Source organism: Chelmon rostratus, chromosome 8, assembly GCF_017976325.1.
Source record: "Chelmon rostratus isolate fCheRos1 chromosome 8, fCheRos1.pri, whole genome shotgun sequence".
NCBI classification, from domain to species: domain Eukaryota; kingdom Metazoa; phylum Chordata; class Actinopteri; order Chaetodontiformes; family Chaetodontidae; genus Chelmon; species Chelmon rostratus.
Window position 1 is genome coordinate 3,952,408 of NC_055665.1, and position 22,480 is coordinate 3,974,887.

At 43.9% G+C, this 22,480-nt stretch overlaps 1 protein-coding gene across 2 annotated transcripts in view; it reads left to right on the forward strand.

Annotated features, from left to right (window-relative positions):
- crppa (CDP-L-ribitol pyrophosphorylase A) overlaps positions 1 to 15,624 on the forward strand; it is a 49,309-nt gene extending 33,685 nt beyond the window's left edge. For both annotated transcript variants that reach the window (XM_041942517.1, XM_041942518.1), the window contains one exon: positions 14,700 to 15,624. In XM_041942517.1, coding sequence (XP_041798451.1) covers positions 14,700 to 14,804 — 105 coding nt within the window. In that variant the 3' untranslated portion in view covers positions 14,805 to 15,624. The remainder of the gene's footprint in view (positions 1 to 14,699) is intronic.
- Positions 15,625 to 22,480: the final 6,856 nt, after the last annotated feature.

The window sequence follows — 22,480 nt, forward strand, 5'->3', positions numbered from 1 at the left end:
TCCTTCCCAAATGAGTTCATCCTCTGCTCTGACATGACTGGTTGTTGTCAACTGTACACCAGTCAGAAGATCAACTGTGGAGAACATTTAAGTGTCCCCTGCCTCTCATTATGTTTCACTCTGAGGAATTATTGGACGCACCCACCTCTTTGGAAAAGCACGGCCGTTTGGCTAATTGAATTTTAACCTTTGACAGTTCAAATGTATGAGCACATGGAACTGAGTTCATCCCAGAGAGGTTGGGAAAGCGATCCACCTCATCGACCTTTACTGATGTCTTTCTGGATAAAAAGTGGATTTTCTCAAACGAGGCCTGACTGTGGTTTCGCATTATTCGGATTAACAAGCAGCCGCTGAGGCACAATGCGTCCAGCAGCGTGTCGCCATGCGTGCCACTCCGCTCCGTCAGGAGGAGAGAGTGAAATGGAGTCGCGGACAATGAACAGCAGTCTCTCTGAAAGTGATCAAAGCGCTGCTCTAGAGCCTTTTTCCGTTTGTCTTCGTTACCCCTCTGAAGATGCCCACAAGCCAAACATGAGGTGCGATAATGTGTGAAAACCTCAAACCGATCTAAAGATGTTGGCTGAGAATATGCCGACACCGGATCCCCATAAACTGACACGATGTTGTGAAACGGTGACGGTATACGCTATCAGTGTCTGCAGCGGCGATAGGAAGTGTCATTGGATCCCTCCTCGCACAGGGTCCTGGCGACTTGTCATCTGCTGAAAAGGGAGTTGTCACGGTGATATATGGGTGTTGTAATCCCTGCAGTGAGAGCCCTGATGTTTACCCAACCCCATATTTCCTCCTCCTCAAAGGGCCCAGACCGGGAATCCTAAACCTGAGAAGAGATTAGCCGGCCGGGAAGAAAAGAGAGGGAGAGAAAGGAGAAGAGGGAGGGGAGGGGAGAAGAAAAGGAGAGGACTCTATAGGTCTATTCTCCTGTACCTGTTCAGATCTGGGTCTGAAAGGCAGACAGGTGAAACCGTACACGGCCCACAGAAGCTCTTGCTGTGACACTCGTGAAGATGTACCCTCGCCGGGGTCAAAGGAGATCAGCGAAGGCTGTCGACTCTGTGGTTTCAGCACACTCGGCACTTTTCTCCGGCTAAATCCAACACTCATCCTCTGCTCAGTGAGCGAGCGGCCTTCACGGGAACGGGGGCAGGAGGTTTGTGCAAAAATCTGATTCGTCTGACGCTGATTCATGTGAAGAAGTCGCAAGCCACAAAGTTGGGGAAACTGCCAATTCAAAGAAAACCTCAAAAGTCAGACTCACCGTGTAAGTGAAAACTTTGACCTGCTGGTGGCGCTCGGTGAAGTCAGTAGAATTCATCCTTTGGGGACCATAAAAGTCTGTATGACACTTAGCAGTAATCCGTGGAATAGATGTTGAGATATTTCAGTTGGAGCCAAAGTGGTGGACCAACCTGACATTGCCATCCCTTCAACTCGCAAAAAAAAAAAGAGTAATAAACGTCATAAACAATCAGGTTTCACTGCAAAGTTCCATAACTGAAACCTGGTCTTTTAGTTAATTCCCTGAATACGAATTACACACTCCTGGAGAATTTTCTAAATGAAGCGCCAAGGGAAAATGATTTCTCCAGAGGTCTTTGTCCACAGTTTTTCTCACACTACATCCGTCAGGCGACATGCACACCTTATCCTGCTGAGGTCCAACCAGGCAGACAGGTGAAACCCTTCACAAGCCACCGAGGCTCCCGCTGTGACACCTATGTGTTAGCATCCTGGCGGGGTGAAGGGAGATCAGGGACGGCCGCCGTCTCTGCCGTCTCAGCACACTCCCGACCTTTCTCTCAGTAAACCCAACAGTTGTCCTCAGATGAATAAGTGACTGGTGTTCTGTTTTCTGTGATGTGAGGAGCGTTGGAACCTTTAATGCGCCGTCGTCATCTCTCATTTCTCAAAACGAGGAGCCGTCTCCATTCAGAGACAGATGTGATTAGTGAAATCACATTTATTAGCCCCTTTGGCTCGTCTGGGTCGATTGACAGCTGGGGAGACAGTTTCAGCAAGGAGGAAAAAACGCCTGTGATATTAAGTTGCTGTTTTCTCAGTGATGCTGAACCGAACGAACATTAGATAAGTTAATGAAAACATTGCAGAAAGCAGCACAGATAAGAAATGACGTGGCATTTCACGAAGCTGTTTCTGGTTAACCAAACAACTTCTGCGGGAGAGCCAGCAGATTTGGCGAGCCATCCTCTTGATCCACTGCACTTAGCGTCAGAGTAAAAGTCCAATATCCACCCTGCTCCTTCACACAGTTTTCCCCTGCTGTTTGCCTAAGTGCTTGTCTTGGTTCTGACAATTATGTCTTTAAACTTTATCTAAGATCCCCCTGGAAATGTGGATGAGAGCACTTGGCTGCCTCGGTGGAATCCTGACATCTCCATACAGACAGAAGCCCGCGGATGGCTCCCCTCCTCGGTGATGTATTTGTAGAGTGTGAGGGTCAGAGCCCTGGGAGAGACTCACTCTGCTGCAACATGTGCAGGATATCAAGCTTGATCTTCCATGCCGAGAGTGCTCCAGATGTGTGTCGGTATGTGTGAAACTTGACCGCTGGAGTTTGGCTCGAGGAATTAGACATACCAAAGCGGTGTTTACTCAGCTTTGATATCTTAGATTAAAAAGACCAGCGAGCGCGCTGTTTGGGCTGATGCGACTTGACGCAGGCTCTTACAGACAATTTGGAAATGACATTCCAAGAGAGAATTAGTGTTACAAACAGACGGTCTCATGGAAAATTAATGTAAGCCAGCTCTTCACAATTAGTTTGTAAACATCCAATCACTCAGAGCGAGGGCAAACCATGCGTGTGTATTTGTTTTGCCACTTATTTTTGAGCTGTTTCTGACCACCCACAGTAGTCCTGGTTTGAGTTTTCCTCCAGGGATTATGCTTTCATTTAACAGGCCTCATCAAAGATTGTTTTTGTGGCGCTCACCTTCCTGCTCTGCTTTTGCTTTTATTTGCTGGGACCTCTCGGTACACATGCTTGTCTGGTTGGGTGCGGTGGAAAATAGCTGTGGAATAGCACACAGTGTATTCAGACCAGGGAAAATACCACCAGATGCCCCAAAATGCTGGTAAAACTTGAGCTGAGACTGATCTGCTCCTCTGCTCACTTCAGCTCAAGTAGAAAGCACTCAGAGGGTGTGCACCTCAGCCAAGGCTTAACAATCAAAATTACTTTAATAATACACAAAATGTACATCCACATTTGGATCCGCATTTGCGTCAGCATACATATGGTAACAGTCGATCATGCTGATTGGCTGCTCATAGCTATGATTTTGGGAAACTCCCTAAATCCTTACAGGAATATTACAGCTTTGTACAAATGTGACATGTGAACATTTTCAAGTGATTCATAGCCATGACCAAAGATGGGGCCGACTGAATTTGTCTTGTTGCTGTAGCTTCACCCATAAGAGGAAGTGACATCACGTTTTGCCCAACAGCTCACACTCGATATGTGCATGTGCCAGTTTGACTGCGTCACACCAACAAGAATCTCACCAAAATAAATGTCATCTCCCAAATCTGAAGTATGCACGGTTGAAAGGTCACAGATCAAACATAAAGTGGCCACATGGTGGAGCTCATCAGCCGTGACCAAACCGTAGTCAAGTAGCTGGATTTTACACTTCATCCAAGGTGATAAACCACCAGTGTTGGTTTTGATTTCACTTTCTTCAACTTCCGTAACGTGTTCACTCTCAAAAGTCTCCACAAGCATCAGAAACATGTCGGAGAAAACCCAAGCAGCCAATCACAGTTCTTGTTTTCTGCATGTAGTGTCTCCGTAGCCGCTGTTGCCTCGACGTGTGGTTGTATTTTAGAGGACGTGAACGTCAGCTGCAGTGTAACCCGCGGTGTACTGAGCCTACGCATGTTGCTGCTGTAGCTACACTGAAGCCCCTGAACGCACCACCATGAATCGAGCTTTTGTTTGTTGGCTCACATCCTAACTTTCCACAAATTTTTCGGAAAAATAAACCAAACCGAATCGGACTGAAAGCATAACTTAAGTGGAGGTAATGACCAGCTAAGTTGTCTGGAGGCTGGCCCCAGCAGGACGGTTCAGTCGGCTGGTAAAGAGTAAAAATGGCTGGTTCTGGGCCCCAAAGCTAAAATCAAATTTCCTGCTCTGATGGAAACCCCAATTGGAAGTTTTTAAAGTTATAAATAATCAGATTTCAAGGTAGGATTCAAGAACTGAAATCTGCTCTTGTATTTAATGTCCTGAAATGAATCTCACAGTCATGTGAAAGCGATTTTCCTCAACAGTTTCTCGTAGCCGTCCCTTGTTCTCACACTACATCTGTCAGTCCACATGGCCGGCTGTATCCCCCCGATGTTTAGTCTGCAGTACAGCGATATTTTGACAGCGGTACAAAAATACAGTGTTGCACCTATGTTTGTATGTTTGGCTTACCGCCGACTGCGATTACAATCTCGTGCTTGTATTAAGGATGGAAGTGAGGGCACTACGCCTTGGCCAGGAAGTGTGCTGCTGAAAACCAGGTTGTAATAAATGTCATATTTTGTGAAATATTCCTGCACCTGCGCCTGACCTCAGATGGCCTGGGATACAGCCTGTATTTGGCTTCCCTGGTTTCGTGTAAGTGATACAGTGTGATAAGTAAATGAGGCATCTGTGGAGGGTGTGTGTGCTTTTGGGGCTCTCTCACCGCATGTGGGATTTGGTATGTCCCAGTACATAAATCCCACCCCTGGCTTCATGCTTTCATGCCTCCTCAACTAAGGACCCATTGTTCTGCTTACTGTTTTGAGGTATGTCTTTCGGTGAGTTGAATTCAAACAAAGTCGTCTCTCAGCAGAGCTTGTTGAAAAAGTTCTCAGTGAGGGGATCCAGTGGAAGGACGGACCCCCTCGATGTCCCGTTCTGAGCAGGGTTTGCCTCCTCTGAAGAGGGTACACAGAAAGAGAAGTTGTACATTAGACGTGACGAACAAACTGCTGTGTTTGCCCAATGGACGCCCCTAGACAGGATATTTTGGAAACCCGTGTTGAAAGAGCTTCACCAGTGTACCGTGAAAGGGTTGTGTGGCAGCGATTGTTCTCTCAATGGGGTCTGAAAAGCAGTTATCAATGCAAAAGTTTGCCTTTTCTATGGCTGGAAAGTCTGAGGGAACTCACAGTCACACAAAAGTAGGGTGGGATGCAGACTTATTCATTTTCCAACATTACAGTCCCTTTCAGATGAAGTGAGGCAGAGTGGGAACGACACGGGTATCTAAAAGACAGACACTCAGGCAACGACACTGAATACCTCAGCGAAATTCAATAAAACACGTTCCCCGGAGGCATTTCGTCTGTAAGACGTATGAAGTGATGCTCATGTCGCTGTCGTCTTTGTCAGCTTCTCTCAGCTTTTAATTTCTCACATTTGCGGCTGAACTTTTGTTGTAAGCGTGATGTGTAATCTGAAGGTTGTTTGGCTCCGAAGCTCAGCAGTAGCTATTAAAGGATTTAAGCGTGTGAAGGTTTTCTCTCTTCTCTGTGGACTTTAATGTGCAGTCAAATGTCTTATTAAAGTTTGGCAGAGTTATTGATCATCTTTGATTCCACCTCAGTTAATCATTGATCCTCTGTCTCTTTGTCTTGTGCTGTTCTCCAGTCAGTGTCTGGCTCATTATCATAGGTAAAGTACAGTGAAGTACCGTACTTAAATACAATTTTGAGCTTTCCTTTAGTTATTTTCTTCCTTCCTTCTGGCCTTATGATGTCTCATATTTCCTTTTCTTTCTTTCTTTTTCAAAAAATGTCTAGAAATAAGGCTTCCACGAAGCAACAAAACGTAACTCAAACTGCTCTCCATAATGACTACTTTTTAAGCAGTAGGTTGTGTCTTTTTGAAGCATTTTTGTTATATTTGTTGTAATTTTCATTACATCCCAACAGCAGTTGATAAATCAAATGCTCTGACATAAAGAAAAAGGCTCTTGCAGGCCTGTAATGATCACATCCAGTCAATTCATTCTGGTTCAATGAATCGATTGGATGGCCTACCTGCCTGCCTACCTGCATGCACTCTGTCGATGCACTCATCGCACATGACCACAGTCTTCCACAAGGCCAGGCAGATATATTCCTAAAGCTATAGCAAGCTAGTCGCATAACAATGGCAGAGAAAATGTCCCGATGCTAACATGCTAGCTTGACAGCTGTATTCCTGACAGTAGCCGTGTTCTTTGCTTATGTTCATTATGTTGATGTTGGGTGTTTCCTGACATGTGAATGAGACATGAGGTAGTCGGGTCCTGTTAGCGATGACAGCGATGTGCTGTCCTCCAGTAAGCACCTGCAGAGCCACCAGACTCTGGTTCAGCAGCTAACCCAGTAGCACGAAGCCTCACCCACAGCAGCTGAACAGCAGGTGTCAGGCCGGGTCTCCGAATCAGACCGAAAGACTGAAAGGTTCAACGGCTTCACTTTGTTTTTATGATTGTGGCATTTAACAGAGTTGTTATTCAGGTGTTTATTAAGAGAACCGGTCTCCTCTTCCCAGCGCTCTCTTGTGGACTCGTCATCAGGCAGAGAGCGTTCATGTGTTTCAGGGAGTGACTTTGGAGGTATGAAGGGAGAGGATGTGATTTCTCTAAGTACAGGACTTAATTATGTTCAATTCAGGAGGAGGAATTCTCCATTATTTTCATGATATCTCTCAGTTTATGCTTCTTTCTCTTCTTCCTTGAGCTCTTTTGAAAGCACAAAAACGCTAAACTTAAACACTCCTCTTCACAATTGATGCTTCCAGAAGAAAAGTGAAATGTGCATGAAATGCTCCAGACATTTTACTCGTATTACTCGAGTATTTCACCTTGTTGAATTGCTTTTACTCTGAATACTTTGTCATTCTTTATTGAATCAGATGAGTCTCCAACACCTACAAATAAATAAAGGTTTTTACAGAGCAGCAAAACAAGCTCAACATGTTTTCACAATGAGTACTTTTAATACTTTAAAGACCTGCTAAGAAATAGTAAGGACAAAACTGTTCTTGATTCATTCCTTCTTTCTTGAATTGATTTGAAACCATGAAAATCCCCTCAAACCAGAAACAGTTTGGGCTTTCATCTAACAGAAAAGCTTAAACAGTTTCTTTCACGATTAGGACTTGTACCTGTGATATTTCTGGATATTTTAGGATATATTGAATACGTGTTTATCATGCTTTGCAGCCAAGTATTGTTCAAACCCACAGTTCTTTATTTCAAATTTTAGAGGAGAACCCAGCGTTTCCAAAGAGACCAAATATGTCAGACTGAACTTTGAGGAAAATGTGCAGAAAGTGATGCACGAGACATCTAGACTTTTTCCAGCCATAAAAACGTGGAGTCTTGGCTTTGAATATTTGCCTCATATACCTTCAGTGAAGAGCTGGAACAAGCTGGTAAAGAATCTACAGTATATGATACTGTCAGAGGAGACTAACCAACCTTGATTTTTTCCAACCCTGGAGCTGCGTAATGGGAAATAAAATGGGGATCTTGGCTGTTAAGGAGTGAAAGATTTAAATGCAGTACTTTTACTTGTAACGGTGTATCGCCCCCTGTGGTATTTCTATGTTTACTGAAGGATTGGAGTCTTTCTGCCACTGTTCTTCATTGTATCAGATGAGTCTCTACAGGACTGTAGCGGTGTGAAATCTGGGGCTCTAATCAAAACTCTGGACTGGCCAGTAATTGGACCTGTTGCCCCCTTCTCTGTTTGCAGCGTAGCCCCAAGCTACTGCCTGTCTTCAGTGATACACGGAGGGGACTAAGGGCAGCAGGACCACAATACCCACTCTGGGACGAGCTGTCAGAAACCCTGAAACACTATCCTCTCTCAGACCAAAGCACTGTGTGTTTTTAGCAGTATTGTATCACTGGGATTCAGCACACAGGTCATTTGGGGAGAGTTTTTTTCCTTAGAAATTACTTCATCTATTAAAGCGCAGAAGTCGGAGTAATGCTCAGTGAAGTTCGTGTTAGGTGGTGGTTTTAGATTTTAAGACTCCCAGAGTGGAGAACGCTGTCTGGCCTTCATGCAAGTAATGATACTGCCCTCAAGTGGATGCTCCAGCGTTTAGTGCTGTGGCACCGTCATGTCACAGGCAAAAATACAGTGACAGTAAAACATTAGCATGATGAAAAGAGGCCATAAAAACTTTCTAAATGTTCTTGGCCACCTTGGTTATGGTAGCTGGTGTGACTCTAGCAGCTCTTTCCAGTTCTCTTGGCTCGGGCTCTGCGCCAAGCTTTTCCGTAAGCTGTTTCTCAATTAGGACCCAGCGCTCTTGGCATTTCATGAAGGAAACAGAAGTGGAAGCCCTGAGCGGCAGCGGCAGTCCTCGGGGCTGGGGATGTCGGGAAAATGACAGAGGCATACAAATTGTCACTGTTAAAGGTCCTAATTGCCTGAAACCTTTAAGCATCAAAGCAGGCTCTTCTTGTGTGGTAGAAGTGCTGCTGCACGCTCCTCTCAGATGGAAAGGTTGATTGCAACTGTGGCATTTAAGAGTATAGAGAGTTTGAGGATTGCTTATTGTGTGGTCCCCGATGCTTTCCTCCCCCTTTCTCCCCCATTCCCCCTTTGCTCTGTGTTTCAAAGACCTGTCGCCTTACGGCTTGTCAAAATCCTCCCTTTAAACAGTAAGCAAAAATAGAAGCTAATGATTGAAGTTCCATTCCATAAACTTGTGGTCGCAGTTTGGAATAACAAGGCTGTTGCATGTGTTTGTGCATTCATACACATGGGAGTGATTGAGAACATTTTGCTTTTAGACACTGCCCAGTCAGATGATTATATATTGCATTGTTTATGTATTAAAACAATCCTGTCACTTAATTCCATAATGTGACTCGTCTCTTGGACTGGAATCTGGGGTCTTGGTGCATGAGGTAAAATTCAAAAGCTGAACCTCCCCTTAAGTCCCCAGAACTCTCTCCATCTATGACTCCAATCCAGTGGTATTTTCCTCTTGATACCAGTTCATATATTGTTTGCTAACAGTCTCTATTTTTAAATGTGAAATCTGTCAAGAAGCTATATAAATGCCATCTAGGCCACCAAGGGATTGGATGCCGCAGTAATCGATGTAGCAGAGACGCGGCTGTCAGTGGAAAAAAAGCGTTTCAAAATGTAAATGTGTCACTTTCCCGTTTAATATGGCATAAATTACTGGTGATAGTCCTTCCACTAATGTGAATAAATGATGATACTTTTGGCTGGGAAATGCTTTAAGTGAGGATTTGTGGCAGTTAATCATTATAAAGTGGAAAGTGAGGTTCCCTCACGTCTAATAATAGCAGAGTGAATCTCGTAAAAACAAGCACTCTTAAAATAAAATGGAATGAAAAACCCTCCTGCTGACGGCACTTAGACTTTGGCTCGAGGAGAAATTTCTGTCTTTGGAACACATGAAGATTAATTCCAGACTATAAACAGGTGAGAAGCACCTATTAGCTCGACCGGACTAATCCGCTTTCGGGTTTTCTGCTCAAAGGCGTCAGGTTTTATCTCATGTCTGTTTCAATACACCGCTCCAGTTCTGATTGTCTCAGTGAGACATGCTCAGCCGCTAGCGCTCGCTAACCAGTTCCTCCATGTTCTGCTGGAGGAGATGCTGGGATAGAGACAGTGGAAAACCGTCTTAGTCTGCGCTGGAGGACATGGGCTGTAATGATGAAGGTCTGGAGACATGCAAATCCCTGCAGGATCACATTCCACCTCTTTGTGTTTGTGTGTGTGTGTGTGTGTGTGAGGGTCCACATGTGCGAACACACATGTATCCCCTCTTGTGCATGTTTGCGTGCCCATAACAAAGAGCCGGTTAGCTGCTCATTAGCGAGCGGCTTTCTTCATGCTGGATGGTCGTCAGTGGGAAGAGGAGACACGAGCTGAACCGAGTTCCACCCCCGCCAACGGCAGCAAAGCCCGGGTCAGGAGAGGTACCAGCTCTCTGCTGTCAAGACCGGAGTGAACTGCAGCTCTTCCCTGAGCGGCGATCAGTCACTTCACATGTTCCTCACACTTAAGTCATATAGATTTCAGCCTGAAAGCGGTTGAATATGCAAATGCGCGTGCAGCCTCGCAGTTTGTTGCTCTTCAGTAATTCTACCCTTTTGTCGTGCTTCTTCCTCGACCACATTTGAAGCCTGAGTGGCAGTTGTGACTGCTTAAAGCTGTGCCACGAGTCAATGAAGAGCTCAAGTCGTATTTGTGTTCCACTGTGCAAGCAACTACTTGATTTAATATTGCTGTTTTATGAAGCATGATTCATATTTCAAAGGCTGCATATCTGGAGTGGAAATAATTCAGAGCGAGGGGTTTAGACAGGCTTAAAACTTTGATCCTCCTTGGTGATCTTGACTTGTGCTTGCTCTTATTTTCTTGCACAAACTTAAGTGTTTTTTTTTTGTTCTGCCTATAAGAAAACAGACCTCTGTAACAGAGTCGTTAGCCGAGGCTTAACGGCCGTAGCTGTCTTCAATATGCCCGAGCCCCCTGCAGTTCTCGTGACTTCCCCGTAGTCCGTCCTCATCAATGCTCTTGGGTGGTAATCAGCCAGCGATCGCGTTCATCACATTTATCATCCTTTTAGCTCCTCCTAACACATGAAACATGTCGAATACTTTCCATGTGAACATGTAATTGCTTTTAAATAACAATCCGAGGAATGCTTTGATCTGATTGCTTATGGTGTAAACAGTGATAAGATGCAATTAGACTTTGCAAGAACACTTGGATTTCTTGCTCGGAGCTCCCGAGTGATCGCTGCGAACGTATTCCTGAGGATGTGTGGACTGACTCATCTCCTCGTCACCTCGTACGAGCGATTAAGCCACAGAACAATGACTTCGGTACATCGTAAAAAAAACAGGAACTATTTTTCCTTCACTCCATTTCCTTGATTCTCCAGCCAATTGTAAATCTAAAGCCATATTAAGAAAAGATTGTAGATGCTGGCACAGAATGGAGCTCATTCGAAGCGATCATATTTTGATCCCCTCGTGTTGCTTTAATCAATGAGGAGCTGGAGTCGCTGATCTGTCCTCCACTGCCTCAGTTCCCCCCTTCAGTCTGTTGGTGTGGAAAATCTGTGTCATCTGACTCCCCCCTCCGCTGGTTCTGATTAGGGAGGAGTGCTCTGGGAGTTCTGGATCCGGGTCTCTCGCTCCCATTTACCACGGTCAGGCCTGATTCCACGCTCATCGCTCTCACACCTCGTCACATTCCTGTCCAGTCGCTGCACAGGCCGTGCTGTTCGGAGCTGGTGGTGAAGTCAGCCTTTGAGATCAAGAAGGCACAGAGTGAGAGAAAGCTTATTTTTCTCCGTTTGATCACACACTCGGCTCCAAAAGTGTTACACCGCTGACACATAGTTGTACTGCAAACTGCGTTTGGAAGCCAGATATGAAGATGTGTTAAATCGGATGTTCCAGGTCACAAATCATCATTGTTGTGTCACTTTAGTGGAATATATTTTTAGTATATTTTATGTTCTCTGTGGATGTTAGAACATTAAAAGCTTTGAGAAAAGCCATCTTAAGACTTCTTAAATCATTTCAGTTCAGCAAATCTGCCTTTTGAGAGCTGGCTGATAAAGTTGGTTTTAGACCCAGCAGGAACGGTGTCAGATTGGTTGGTGTTTTTCTGGTGAAATAATACAAGTCAGATCTAATCCCGTTTTAAAGGAGAGTTAAGATTTATTACAACTTGGAGCAGATTTTTTTGACGTCTCATAGCAGGAAAAGCAAGCACGGAAATAAACGTGTTAAAGGCTGCATCCCAGTTAGGTGGTGCAGTTCCAGGCCCCTGCTGCTGTCCAGCCCGGCCCACTAACTGTGATTTCATGCACTCATTCTGAAAACGACAATATTTGATTTGTTCAGCCAACGTCTTGCTAAAGATATTTGTGCATATCTAACAACATGCTGATACCCAACTCTTCCCTGTTGTTTGAAAGTAGTGTTTCTCCTTCCAGCCAGAAATGCGGGCTTTCCTTTCGTGCATGCATCTGTACCCCAGCCGTGCAAACTATTAGCTGGTTTGTTTACAACACAGAGCTGATTGTAAACAGGGAAGAGGCCGTATGTCACAAACTGCAGTAAAAACCCACAAATAAGACACATGCTCCGAATGTGCATGAACATGTCCAAAGAATGCCCCTAAAACCTGAACAATATTGTTGTATCCCACATGTCTTCAGTGGAAAATGCTACATTTGGAATAAAGCCTAAAGCCTAAACGGAATATGCTGTTTACATGACCAGTATAAAATTCAGAATATTGTCATATTTGGAATAATAGTGGAAAATTAGTGTGCATGTGAGGGTAGTCACTGTCATGGCTTACAGGAACACCCAAATGAAACAGAGCCACCATTCATGTCATTACACCTGCTACACCTGACAGATTAATTACAGCTCTTTTGAGAGCATTCACTTCAAGTTTTACCTCCAAAGTGGGAGATAATTTGGCTGAATTGCTTCTGAACAATTCAGTTTCTTGTCCTGCCTAACTTTTTTTTAGCGATCCCACCGTGTCCTCAGATCTCCAGAATAGACAGTTTATAACACCTTCCTCCAGACAGTAATCATACTTTCACTGTAGCTACATGTAGTCTGCATGTCAGCCTGCCAGCGAGGTGCTTGGGGCTGTAATAACAGAGATACTCTCATTTGAAGAGTTTAGAGGATGGTATATTTTGCCTTTCCTTTCCAGCTGGTTTGTCTTTAATCGTTAGCATGTCCAGCTAACTAGCTGTCATGTTGAGTCACCTCGCGTTACCTCCAGGGCCAAGGAGCACATCATCAACTATTACAGGTTACAGGTCAAAGCACAGTCCTCATCCTCAAAGTTTTTACTCTTAAAATGTTAAAGTGGAAGGAAACATACATACAGTAACCAACCAAACCTGGGAAAATTGTAGTTTTTTTAGCATGATATCAGGTACAACCCTGATTCCAAAAAAGTAAAACGAAATAAAACAGAATGTGATCACCTGCTGATCCTTTCTGACATAAACTCAACTGAAAACAGCTCAAACACAATATATTTAATGTTTGATCTCATCAGCTTCATTGGTTCTTGTAAATTTCTGCTTATTCTGAATCTGATGCAGCAACATGTTTGAAACAAGTTGGGACAGGAGCAACAGCAGACTGGGAAAGATGTGGAACGCTCCAAAAACACCTGTTTGGAACATTCCACAGGTAAACAGGCTGATTGGTAACAGGTGATAGTGTCATGATTGGGTCTGAATCATCCTGGAAAGGCTCAGTGGTTCACAGCGAGGATGGAGCGAGGTTCAACACTTTGTGAACACATGATTGGATAAAGGATTTCACTACATGGGCTCAGGAACACTTCAGAAAACTGTTGTCAGTAAACACAGTTTGTTTGGAAATGATTGCGTTCTGTTTTATTTATGTTTTGGTTGTAGCATGATTTCATGTTTGTAGCCATCAAGTGCATATTTAGGACTGCTTTGACAGTCATAGCAACAGTGACTAAGGGGCTGCGCAAACAATTATTTGGCCAAAACTGTGAAAATAAGATCCAAAACCATGCTTGTCCTTTAACTTAACATGAAAGTGTAATATTTTAGTTATTTGAATTTGTAATAAGAAACCAAAATCCATCCCAGAACTTTTCTTCTCTCGTTCAGCGGCATATACTCTTTTTTTATATTTTCTCCCTCATGCATGCTGCTACATCAAAAGCTTTGTCACAAGCCTTATTAAAGTGCACGATCCATTTATGAAAAAGTCCAGGTAGAGCGTGAAGCATAAATCTATGTGAGGAACAAGCCTGTGGTTAAAACAAAGCAAAGCTCCTTGAACTGCAGCCCCTTTGAAAGATGGAAAACGGGTCATTCTCAGGCCTCATCAAGAAGCTAAATCAAAGTAGGGAGTCGCTGTAGACTTAGGAATGGAGTCAGGGGAGTGAAAACCATTAAAAGTGCATTGTGCAGGCAGTCTGCAGAGAAAAAAAGAAGAAGAAAGAGATACAGAATCACGAAAGCCAAACAACCACAACAGTGAAGCTGGCTCTGCAGAAACAGAGCGACTGAATGAGAGACTCTATGGCCTCCTTTTGTCTAACGTGTGGTTTCGCGTAGATCTGTCCAATATCATGCACCATAAAGCTCAAAGTGGGTCTGATTCGGTCACAAGCTTCAGAGGACTTGACATTAACACGAATTTGTGAAAAAAAGAAAGTGGCTTAATTCTGTGGCGTTTTTCTTCCCCCTCCTCTGGAAAATTGCTTCCGTCTGTTGATTGAACAAGCCGTAAAATAACATGGGAGTCACGAAAATCCTCCAGCAGATTTTGAGATCCTTACAATCAGATTAAATGTGGTGAATTCAAATTGCTGTTCAGCGTCTGCCGAGTTTGTTTGACCTTGAAGCTGACTGGAACGGGATCTGTCTCTCATGAGGAGCCCGGGATATTTTTACGAGTGTCGTCATTTTTAAAGAAAACGGCGGCTGATGCTAAATTTGAGACTTCCTTTTTGCCATTTATCAAAACATTGACGCTGTCGCTGTGGCGTGTTGTTAGCGTGTCTGTCTGTAATTTGAAGATCTCTAACAAGTGACCTCCCTGTCTCTCCTCTTCCTCCTCTTCGTCTCTCTCTCTCTCTCTCAGGACGCCGAGCGCTGGGAGAGGTCAGTGTTGAAGGTCGCTGAGATCACGTCAGCCCTGATCCGGGAGAAGAGCCCTGCCCTGGTTGGACAGCTTCTGCGGGCTTGAGGGGAAGCAGCACCAACAGAAAACCCCCTCAGTGTGACTCATGAGCACTGCAGGGATGAGATAGTTGTTTCTTCTGCTCTGAATCCATCTCTTTATCGATTACAGAGAGAATAAAGGGATATTCCCACAATTCAATATTGCACTTGCAGGTAGATAGACCCATTTAACAAAAGGAATTGTCAAAATAAAAGCAGCAGAGGCCAAAATATGCTGACTTTTAGTTTGAAGTGTGGGCCAAGCTCCAGAAAACCAGAATCCTACACTTCCCATAATGCAACTTTCTTAAATCCCTGTCAGGTAAACACTCACATCTTCCAAACTCGTGACTTTATGCTAAAAATTCAGTTGTGGCAGCGAAATGTTAAGCCAGGCTTTACTGCAATCAACATCTGAAGACAGCTGCCCTCTGAAGATGTGATTGGTTGGTAAAGAAGTCGTTAGCGGCAACTGAAAGATGGATCACAATCATATTTTGTGTGAATTGTAGCGCTACCTGTAAGTAGCACCTGAGCTAACACGGTCACAGCTGGAAGTTTGAGGCTACCAATCCTCCAGGCTTTCAGCTAGCTTGTTCACCAAAAGTATTAAAAGTGCTTTGACAGTAAGTCTGTGTTTGAAAAGGGAAACGGATCGAATGATGCCTCAGACCTGCATTAACAGGCCGTATCACTACATTAACTTACTGGGAATTTGAATTACTTATTATTTAATTATTTGAACTGGATTAGACAACGATAAACAGTATGTTCATTGGCCCATTTGGTTAAACTGCTCTGTTGTGTCATGACCACTGGATAAAGTGACTGAAACGCTAATATAAAATAAGAGGGTGCTTATATTTTTGTGCTAAAACTGCTTGTTTAAAACAATAAATATGGTGGAATAAAGTTTTTTTTTGTTTGTTTTAATCATATTCTCTTGTGTTCTTTTGAGTTTTGTTCAAGAATCTTAATCACAAAATATTCAGATTCTAGCATCAACCCTAAAGTCACGGATTAGACCCCGGCAGCAGCAGCAGATTTCAGGTGTGAAACCAGTTCCTAATCCAGCTCTTTTCAGAGTAACTGAACCCGTGACTGAAGAGCTGTGAAGTTCCTGTCAGTGACGCCCTTCATGAAGCAGCTTCGTACGGACGAACGAGGCTCCTGTTCCCTGCAGTGAAACAGCTTTAAAGCCACCAAGACGACGAAGACGTCCTCCAGGTAGACATGTGGGCTCAGCTTATCCTGCTCTTACTCAAAGCAGAAAAAGATCCTCACTCCCTACCTGTACATGGAAAATAAAGGGAGTTGCACAAAAAATGCACTTAAATTAACTGATTTATTTACAAAGGGGTGATGTGGGCGGCCGTAAAGTCAGTGGATGTGTGGGGAACATGGCGTGTTGGAGGGAAAACTGAGCAGAGAACACACAGACTCTCCACGAGGACTGAGCTGGTACCTTCTGTAAGAACTGGGGGAACTGAGACCAGCTGCTCCCACTCAACCTAAATTAATGGCCCCACCTACCAACACCTGTCACACAGGTGAAATAACAGGCGGTTCTTTGTGGCAGCTTCTGATATCTAAAAACATGATGCTGTTTCAGTCTCATATAAACACTTCTTCATCGTTCTTCACAGCCATTTACCGTCAGATTTGTCTCAAGATGCTTTCAGGAAACGAGGACTTTTCCAGTCGGGCCTCACCTTCCTCTGGAGATCACCTGACCGCTCACCTGTCTGCACTGCTGGCCCTCATTTCAGTCTCGTTACATATGCACACAGAGCGACTGTTTGTTACCACTCTGGCTTTGTGCTCCGGCCTTTCGCGTCACCTGTCCTCCTATCTGTCCATCGACTCAGAGTTTAGATCAGGCTCAAAATGAATAAACAACAGTGAATTTACCTCATGTTGAAGGTGAAATCTTCATCTGCAGGATAGCTAGTGATCACAGCTGTCAGAGGGCTGTAATGGGGTAAAAAGTGCAGTTCTTCTGTAATGAGCAGAAGTAGAAAACTGCACCTGAATACATGAACTGATGACTCAAACATTAAAGTTTCTGTACGAGTGTGACTGCGGCCGACCTCAGGATCATGTGTTGGTCACAGAAAGGAGGGAAAACAGCGTCGCACATCAAAGCGTCTTTAAAAGTGCAGTTTTAAAGGAAGGAGCATTCCTAAGACGGCCACAAAGGCCTCGTGGCTTTGTGCACGCCTCTCACACTTCCAGGGCATCTCCAGTTTCCTGCATTTCTCCGTCCTCTGCAGCTCAGTGGAATTCCAGCTGCTGATAGAGAGCCGCCTCGGGCGAGAGGAGCTCCGTCTTCAGGTTCCCGTAATGAACTCCTCACAGCACTCGCTTATATTTCAGCGATTTCTCTGGAGATTCTGAGCCACGGTGACAAATGGCGAGCACTCATGTTGCACTCGTGGGGGTTATTTATTCATTCATTCAGGATGTTCCTTTTAATTTGTTCCCCGTCTGTGTGTTTTTCTTCTCTTTGCTGTACCTTTTATTAAAATTAAGAGCAAGAATCAGTGTAGTTCCAGTTTTAAAACAAAGACAAAGACAGCTGCTCACTGTTTTCAGCAACGTTAATCTAACAGGAGGAAATGGTGCATTTGTTGGGGACTATTTTCAGCGGCGGATTAATCTACATTTGCTGCCGTAGTGAGTGTTTGTGGCAGCAGGATGTCAAATAAATTAGTGTGTGTGTTCATGGTGATGAAGCAGCTCTATGGCACAGAGGAAGAAGATACACCAACTTTATTTTTCCCCCACCAGGGAAATTTTGGAGGCTGTGATACACACAAATACCTGCCTGTTAGTGGATTAATTCAGTGTTGCTGTGAGTCTGACAAATATAGAATATCAGCAGACTTCCTCTTTAAGGGCCTGTTGTTGTTTTTTGACATTTGTTTTAGTCTATGTTATCCTGTTTTGGTCGTACAGGAAGCTCACATGGTCGTAGTTTTGGTGACACAGTGTGCAGCACTCACCCCTGAGGGTGGGGGTTCAGGGGGGCTCTGCTGATTCAGGTGAGGTAATGAGGCAATGGAAGGACTTTATCAATACTCTTAACATGCCTGGACTGATCAGTTGTCAGGCTGTGGTGAAGAAGTCTACATCATGTATTTCTTTGAGTATAGTGACACCTGGTGGACATCGTAGTTTTTAAGTCTGGTATGAGTGTTGGACATTCTTTCTCCACTGGGGGGCCATATTGGGCTTATCTGTGCAAGGACTACACTGTCCTTAAATTTGGGCTTATTTTTTAAAATGTTTTGGTAAGACTGAGTCCAAACCTACATGCAAGACACACTTTTAATGGTGCTGCAACAGCATTTTAATCGTTTGTGCAGTGAAATGTGGTGATTAGGGTCTTTGTTAAAGGATCAACTTTATTTCCACTGATGATCATCAAACCATTACTGTTCTTGAAATACTTCTTTGGGAGAGTGAGACTACTGAAGGAACAGTACAGAAACTTTATGTATTTTATTTATTTTTTTATATTTTGTAAGTTTATTTGAGTGTGATTCTTTTAAAAGAAAATATATCAAAACAAAAACAGAAGTTCAAGCAACAATTAAGTTTCATTTTATTGCGTATTTACAGAAAATGCTGTAAATAAGAAACAAAATACCAGAACAAGGTAGAAATTATAGTATTAAGACAGGAAAAATCAACAGTTTTTAATTCTCGATCTAAAAGTTTCAATTTTCAGGTTATTTTTTTTGTCCTTTTATGATGAAGGTTGTCCGCACTCAGTCTTCTGATGACGTTCTCAAGTGAAGGGGAAAAGTCCAGCTTTCCAGTTTCAAGTGCAGACAAACAGAGCATTTCAGACCCTGACCTGGGTTAGTGCAGTGGTCAGAGGGTTTAAGGCTCTGACTGTGAACCATCATGTCCACAGAGAGTCTGAGTGGACGTCTGCGTTGCATGTCGTTCCCCGTCTCTCTCCTGTCCCCCTCTCTAATGTCAAATCTCTAATAAAGACATGAACCCCCTCTGACCCGGGATCGTCACCCTTTAGAGACAAAGCCAGTCAGCAGCTATTTCAGACCTTCTCGGAAACATGTGTAATATTTTGGAGTAGTTCTGTCGAAGCTGCTGTAATGTGTTTCTGTCCGAGCCGAGCTAGTTTAATGCTAACCAGAGCCACGGGGCTTGGATGATGCCTCAGACCAGGTCTTTGTTTAGATAGGGCCACCGCTGGTGCTGCAGGGAGGGGAGACAGAACCCAGATGCCAGATGACTGTCTGTAGGTCTGCCAGGCACGTCGTCACCCCGACCAGCCCGCCGCAGCTCTGATCATGGCCTTGGTATTCAGTGGTGGAAGTGTTCAGATCCTGTACGCAGACCACAGTGTGAAAACACTCTGTTACAAGGAAAAGTCCTGCACTCAAAACCTGAACCAACTAAAACTACTTAAAGTTAAGAAAAGTCAAGCAAAACTCCTGTTTTCAGCTTTATGAACATTCATTTTCCAGCTATAGTTTATTTAGCTTTAGAAGCTTTGGGAGCACGAATTTGGAGATTCGTGGTTTTAACGGGACAGGAAGGGTTTGAAAAATTGTAATCTGAAAAGTAACAAGTAACTAAAGCTGTTGCATAAATGTAGTGGAGTAAAAAGCACAACGTTTGCTCTGAGATGTAGTGGAAGCGTGAATTTGCATAAAGTAGAAATAGTCGAGTAAAGTACAAGTACCTTGAATTTGTATTTAAGTGCAGTACTTGTACTCTGAGGCGGCCTGTGCTCACACCTGTGTGTGTGTGTGCTTCTCTGTACAAACACATTCACTGCAGGTTTTCTGGGTGTTTCAGTGAGTTTGTGTGTGTGCGTGTAACAAGCCTAAATTTAGTTTCACGTGTCTGAGCTCATCCTGGCTGAAGGATTCCCGAATCTGGATCACAATGAAAGCGGCACGTCCAGGCCAGCAACGCCTAACGGAGGAGCACCCAGAGAGAAACCACGAGAAAGCACTTCTTCCTGGATACTACCAAACAAACACAGCGAGGGGGTCAAAGGAGCAGACTAAGAATATGAGGACTTTGGACGGGTCAGGAAGCTCCGCGAGGTGGGACGCCAAGTACAATAAGGCAGTCATGAATACAGGAGGGAAGGTGTTCAGGAATTTGACCTCATGAAGTCACTGCGAAGCCACAACGTGCGGCTTCTGGAGGCTGAAACTCACTCTGAGCTGTTGGACGTCGGAGGGATTCAGCGTCTGTTTGTGTTGCTGTGGTTAAAAACACAAGTGCGGCCAAGGCTGGATTTCCATGGATTCCCACCAATGCTGACAATGTAAGCATAAATGATATAAATGTTTGCAGCAGTGGAAGTCACTTCAGATTAAAGCGTCCAACAAGTGCCACCTGAACTCAGAGAGGAACGTCTGTGGACAACAGTGCCATCTGCTGGAGATCTCTGCCCGGTGGATTTAAAGCACAAACTCGGTCTGACCACCGAATCTAAACAAATGTATGTAAGTCTGCAACAGAAGCTGCTGCAAAAATTCATCACACAACAGCAACACATGGACGCCGACGCGACTGCAGCGAGCTCACGCTGCAATGTAAACATGTCAGGAGTGATGTCAGCGTGGGCAGAAATGAGTTTACACTGAATTTAGGGGGTTAAGATGTGATTTTGGTGGTCTGGATCAGGTTCAGAGACCAAGTCAGCCTGGAAAATCCATCAGAGGGGAAATTTAATGACACATGCTCGTCTCGCTCAGCATCCAACGCTGTGATGCCACTGAGAAAAGCACCTAAACTTCTGGGAAGTGAAGAACCTCAGTGGTCTGTGAGTGATTATACTGATCAGATAAGGTTTGATGCTGCCTTCAAGTGCTCCCTGTAACATCCTGGTGTGGAAAACACAAGTCATATTCAGTCGTGTTCAAACTGACATTTGTGCACCTGCTATGTAAATTTGAAGTCGATCATGTCCTATTTGTTAACATTTATATAAAAAGTTGAGGGAGAACTAACACATGTCACCACTCATAACTAATTGCATTTCAACTAATAAAGCTTCATTAAACAAGGACTGACATTTATACCAGCTGGACAGATGTAACCCGTGCTGTAATGTAATGTTCCCTTACTCAACAACTGTGCTTATGTTCAGATTTGAAGTGCTTGTACTTTACTTGAGCATTTCATTTTCATGCACCTTTATACTTCTACTCTACTACATCACAGTATTGTACTTTTAACTCTCCCACATTCATCTGACAGCTTTAGTTACTAGTTACTTTTCAGATTACAATTTTTCATACCCTTCCTCTCTAGTGAAAACCATGTATCTTTATAGAGATACAGGGTTCTAACAGGACAGCAATGATGAGCTTATAAAATATAATGCACTGCTATACTTTAAAGTAACCAGCAACATATAAAGTAGTTAAAATTAGCACAAACTAAAAGTAATAATTGAAAAATTTCATTGAGATCAATGTCTGGTTAGTCATTATCTGTCATGAGGTAGCACGCAGTGAGCTTTGCACTTTCCGTTATCGTTCATCAAAATGCATCTACAAAACAACCCAACGGTCATTTTCAGCATTTTTGACAGCAGATAGTTTAAAATATCGCAGGACTGATGGATCAAGAAGCAACAGCTACAGTGAGCTGCAGGCTGCACACCTCCAACTTCTCAGCCAGGTAGCAAACTCACTGTGTCCCGCTGTCTGCAGACTCACGCTGTCTGCAGACTCACGCTGTCTGCAGACTCAAGCTGTCTGCAGACCCATGCTGTCTGCAGACTCAAGCTGTCTGCAGACCCATGCTGTCTGCAGACTCACGCTGTCATAAAATCAGATCATAGAATAATGGAAAAAGATCAGTTATCCACCACTTTACTATATATGCTTCTTCCACCACTGGGTGTTGCAAATCAGGGCTGAACTTAGGAGGTCAATGTGTGGGAGACCTGAGAGCAAACACAGGAAATCAACCAGCACAAACCAGAAACACACACAACACATGTCAAAATAGAAAACACTTTACATTCAAATCATAACAATCCAGATTTAGATTGCTTTGTGTTTTATCAGTAACACCTGGCGTAGTCAGGTCAGGTGACTGCTGCATTTTAACCATTGGTGTTACGGGAGTTATTCCCATGATTGTTTCCCGTTGACATCTTATTTAATATTCTAGGTTTTGAACATCGAGCGTCAACAGGATGAAAAGCAGAAACGTGCGTCCGTCTCACGTTGTGAACACATGAGCGCTCTTCTTACAGTCTCTGCTGCCGCTGCTGAATGTGTGCAGTAATCACCTTCTTAGTTCAGAGAAACCAAACAATAAACATTTGTTCGTGTTTTTATGCGCACATGATTAAGTGCACATTATGTTCACATATGGCAAAGGTATGTTGGCCTTTCTGATACTTAGAAAGAAACCGTAAACCGTGATTGGCCTTCCCACAGAAGGTGGGGCATTGTTTCAACCAGTCGTGTACTTGGATGAGGCCACAAGTCATTTCAATTCCACAAACCTCTTTGCCACGTTGTCGACCTCGAGTCACCTGAGGAGCAGCGTCTAATCTGCAGCATCGGAAAAATACTGAGAGATCATGTGACCTGTTTGTCTTTTAATTAATCCGTGAGTTAGGTTTGTTACCAAAGGACGACACTGAGCAACAAAGTCATTATACAGTCAGTGGAACGAGTGCATTCCTTT